We start from the raw sequence: 5,115 nt of genomic DNA, 5'->3' as shown, positions 1-5,115 counted from the left end.
ATGACATCCAGTGACCACTGCCTTTTACTGGCCATGGTGATCTTCTCCCAGCCCCCACAGTGCAAGGTAGTATACTGCTGGAGTGTTCAAACCATGCCTACCCTAGCCCTATTATCCAGGACCCTCCCCAATCCCATTCACTAGATACTTAATATGGTTAATGCACAAATGAAATCCTAAGACATACCAAGGAACAGGAAAAACATTCCCTCCCATACTGCCTTCCAGGGTTAGCTGAGTATAAGCCCTTCAGCATCATCTATAAGAGCCACTTAGAGTTTATGGTTTCCTTTTCCCAATATTACATCTTTGAAGATCTCAAATTCTTTCTCAAAGTCAAAACCACACATGTGAACTTCAATGTTCCCATCCTTAGAGCATCCGTACATTCCTCTTGGGAACTTCAAAATGAAAGCAGCCACTCTGCCTGGATCCAGATGCTCTTCTAGGATATCATCTGTCTCCAGGGGTTGATGTGACATGATGATCCAGCCCCTGACTCTGTGGGCTACTTCACATTATTGTACAGCATGAGTTTTGTTTCCAGGCAATTCTGTAGAAGGCTATCGACTGTGTTCCCAGTACTCCTAATTTGGATACCAAGTCATCAAACTTCTCACCTCACTCTAACAAAGACTCCATGGTTATGCCGAATGATTTTGGTCTTGTCAGTTCAGCTTGTACTTATGGGATCAGCTTCTTGGCAGTTCTGGTATCTTGTAGCAGGGGATCCTACTGGCCAGTCTATTCTATCAACCCGCTTGAAGAATTCATCTAGTACCTTCTCCAGCAAAGTAAAGGCCACTCTGGAAAGGTATACATTGTTAGCAATGACCACACCTGCAAGACCATCACTCCGGATGTAGACATGGCAAAAATACACTTGTTCTTCGACAGAATCTCTGCTGCCTTTTGCTGAGTATTCCGCAACCAGTTGACTTGTAAAGGTCATGAATTCCTGAACACTGAACCTCTGGAAGACACTGAAGGAAGACATGTTGTACACACCTTTGAACATCACTGCTTTTGGTTTGCTCTTGTAAAGGACACAGGCTCTACAGCTTCATGGTGCCTCACTTTCGGGTTTCCTGCGGACCCCAGACCTGCTCACAGGAGCGGGGTCTATAGTACCTTAGAACAGCCTTGACTGGATGCTGATGGGCCTGGGATAGCTTCTTCCAAAACTTTCTTTTTATTAACATTGTTATAAATTATTTTAATCAGACATTGGTAAAATAGTATCTTTGCTGTCAAAAGCCTGTTGACAGAAAAATTATGAGCTTGGTGTTTTATTACATGAATTAATTTCTGCATTACTTCAAATTAAACACTAAAATTTAGAGTGAATCTTCACTTGTATTTTGTTCATTAATTTATTTATTCATTTTATATCCCTATTATAGCCCCCTCCATCCTTTCCTCCTAGTTCCACCTTTTCTCCTACCCCCACCCCAACTCTGCTGGAAACCAATTCATCCTGGCACATCAAATCTCATCAGACAAGGCAGCCCAGCTAGAAGGAAAAAGGGGTCCACAGCCTGGCAACAGAGTCCAACTCAGAAATAGCCCCTGCTCCAATTCTTAGGGGACCCACATGAAAACCGAGCTGCACATCTGCTACCTATGTGTAGGGGGCCTAGATCCATTCCATACATATTGTTTGATTGGTGGTTAAGTCTCTGAGCCCCCCAAGGGGCCAGATTAATTGGCTCTGTAAGTCTTCTTAGGGTGTCCTTGACCCCTTTGGCTCCTTCGATCCTACTCCATCACTCTTTCACAAGTCTCCCTGAGCTCTGCTTAGTGTTTGGCTGTGGATAGCTACATCTGTTTCCATTCACTGCTGGATGAAGCTTCTCAGAATACAGTTGTGCTAGGCTCCTGTCTGCAAGCATAGCAATCATTAATAGTGTCAGAGGTTGGTTCTCTCCCATGGGGTGTATCTCAAGTTAAAGAAAGTGTGCCACACCCCTAAATCTCAAGGTCAGACAGACAGAATGCAGAATTCTACAAGACTTTCAAAGAAGAATTAATGTCAATAGTTCTTAAACTATTCCTCAAAATATAAACAGAAGGAACATTGCCCAATTCTTTTTATGAGGCCAGAATTACCCTGATACCTAAACTACACAAAGACCCAACGAAGAAAAAGAATTACAAGCCAATTTTCCCTTATGAATACAGATGCAAAAATTCTCAATAAAGTACTTGCAAACCAAGTAGAAGAACACACTGAAAAGATTATCCACCATGATTAAGTAGACTTAATCCTAGAGATTCAGGGATGGTTCAACATATGTAAGTTGATAAATGTATCTTACCATATTAAAAACTCAAAAAATCATCTCACTAGATGCAGAAAAGCCTGTGATAAAAATCCAATACCTCTTCATAATAAAAGTCCTACAGAGATTAGGGATACAAGGGACATACCTCACCATAGTAAGGCAGTTTAGAGCAAGCCTATAGCCAACATCAAATTAAATGGAGAGAAACTCAAAGCAATTCTACTAAAAAAAGCAGGAACCAGTTAAGGTTGTTCATTCTCTCCATGGCTATTCAATATAGCACTTGAAGTTTTAGCTAAAGTAATAAGACAATTGAAGGAGATCAAAAGAATATAAATTAGAAAAGAAGATGTCAAAATATCTTTATTTGCAGATGATATAATAGTGCACATAAATGATTCAAAAAATTATCTGAGAAACTCCTACAGCTAATAAATACTCCAAGCAAAGTAGCTGGATACAAAATTAATGTGAAAAATCAGTAGCCTTCATACATACATACATACATACATACATACATACACACACACACACACACACACACACACACACACACACATATATATATATATATGTATAAATGACCAAAATAATTGAGAAAGAAATCAGGGAAATAACAAATAACAATAAATGTAAATAATATAAACTATCTTGAGATAGCTTTAACCAAGCAAGTGAAATACTTGGATGATAAAACTTTAAGTCTTTGAAGAAATAATTGAAGAAGATATTCATAAGATGGTAAGATCTTCCATGCTCATGGATCAGTGGGATGAACATTGTAAAAATGACCATCCTACAAGAATTAACCAACAGATTAAATACATCACAATTCCAACACAAATTTTCACTGAACTTGAAAGGACAATCTCCAGCTTATATGGAAACACATATACACACAAAAATAAAAATTAAAAAATAAATCAGGACAACTAAAACAATCCTGGATAATAGAAGAATTGCTGATGGAATCATCATTTGCAATTCCAAGTTGTACTTCAGAGCTACAGTAATAAAAACCACATGGTATAGTAATACAAGCAGCATAAAAAGAGGCATGTTCGTTCAGGCAATAGAATTGAAGACCCAGGCATAAGTCCAAGCATCTATGGATATCTGAGTTTTGTGATAAAGAAGCCAGAAATACAGTCTTTGCCTGCACCCAGAGGTGAGAACCAGTCTCCCGAGCTCTGACACACTTGAGAGCAGAGGTAAGACTAGCCCTTCTGTTCCGAGGGAGTGCCTGGAGCCCTCAGGACACAGGAACCCAGGGAGCAGTCTGGGACAGGATCCTTCCCGTTTCTGCATGAGCCTGGAGCTGACCTTGTGACACAGATTTCTGTACCCAGATCCCACTGGGAGAAAGCCAGTCTCCAGGAGTGCTGACACACAGGCTTATGGGAGGGTCAAGCCACTGTCAGAGACAGCAAGAACAGCTAATACCAGAGACAACCAGATGGTGAGAGGCAGGATTCTAAGCAACAGAAACCAAGACTACTTGGCACCATCAGAGCCCAGTTCTCCCATCAAAGCAAATACAGGATATCTAAACACACCAGAAAAGCAAGATTTGCATTCAATAAACATATCTCATGATGATAATAGAGGACATTAAGAAGAACATAAATAACTCCCTTAAGGAAATACAGGACAACACAGGTAAACAAATAGAAGCATTTAAGAGGAAATACAAAAATCCCTTAAAGAATTACAGGAAAACACAACCAAACAGGTGAAGGAATTGAACAAAACTATCCAGGATTTAAAAATAGGAATAGAAACAATATAGAAATCACAAAAGGAGACAAGCCTGGAGATAGAAAACCTAAGAAAGAGATCAGGAGTCATAAAAGGAAGCATCACCAACAGAATACAAGAAATAGAAGAGAGAATCTCAGGAGCAGAAGATACCATAGAAAACATTGACACACCATCAAAGAAAATATAAAAGGCAAAAAGCTCCTAACTCAAAACATTCAGAAAATCCAGGCCACAACAAGGAGATCAAACCTAAAGATAATAGGTATAGAAGAGAGCAAAGATTCCCAACTTAAAGGCACAGTAAATATCTTCAACAAAATTATAGAAAAAAAACTTCCCTAACCTAAAGAAAGAGATTCCCATAAACATACAAGAAGACTATAGGACTCCAAACATATTGGACCAGAAAAGAAACTCCTCCCATCACATAATATTCAAAACATCAAATGCATACACATGAAAAAGAATATTAAAAGCAGTAAGGGAAAAAGGTCAAGAAACATATAAAGGCAGACCTATTACAATTACACCAGACTTCTCACCAGAGACTATGAAAGCCATAAGATCCAGGGCAGATGGCACACAGACCCTAAGAGAACACAAATAGTAATCCAGGCTATTATATCCAGTAAAACTCTCAATTAACATAGATGGAGTAACCAAGATATTCCATGACAAAACCAATACACCCAAGAGGAATAGAAGGCAGGAAATAGTCAAACTAAGGGCTGAAATCAATGAAGTAGAAACGAAAAGGATTATTCAAAGAATCAACAAATTGAGGAGCTGGTTCTTTGAGAAAATCAACAAGATAGATAAACAGTTAACCAGACTAACCAGAGGGCACAGAGAGTATATTCAAATTAACAGAAAAAATCAGAAATGAAAATGGGGACATAACAACAGAATCTGAGGAAATTGAAAAAAAATCATCAGATCCTACTACAAAAGCCTATATCAACAAAACTTGAAAATCTGGAGGAGATGGGCCATTTCCTAGACAGACAACAGGTACTGAAGTTAAATCAGAAATAGATAAACCATTTAAACAACCCCATAACTCCTAAAG

At 38.8% G+C, this 5,115-nt stretch overlaps 1 protein-coding gene across 1 annotated transcript; it reads right to left on the bottom strand.

Moving 5' to 3' along the window:
- Positions 1-673: 673 nt before the first annotated feature.
- Ykt6l1 (YKT6 v-SNARE like 1) lies at positions 674-1,018 on the bottom strand. The gene has a single exon (XM_039100520.2). It carries the CDS (start codon positions 1,016-1,018, stop codon positions 674-676), a length of 345 nt encoding a protein of 114 aa, XP_038956448.1.
- Positions 1,019-5,115: the final 4,097 nt, after the last annotated feature.

Source organism: Rattus norvegicus, chromosome X (assembly GCF_036323735.1).
Source record: "Rattus norvegicus strain BN/NHsdMcwi chromosome X, GRCr8, whole genome shotgun sequence".
Classification (NCBI taxonomy): Eukaryota; Metazoa; Chordata; class Mammalia; order Rodentia; family Muridae; genus Rattus; species Rattus norvegicus.
Note: the sequence above shows the minus strand (reverse complement) of the source record. Positions and strands in the feature narration are given on the sequence as shown.

Excerpts from the sequence above, each read along its gene's own strand:
- Ykt6l1 (XM_039100520.2), bottom strand. The coding sequence starts at position 1,018 with ATGTTCAAAGGTGTGTACAACATGTCTTCCTTCAGTGTCTTCCAGAGG.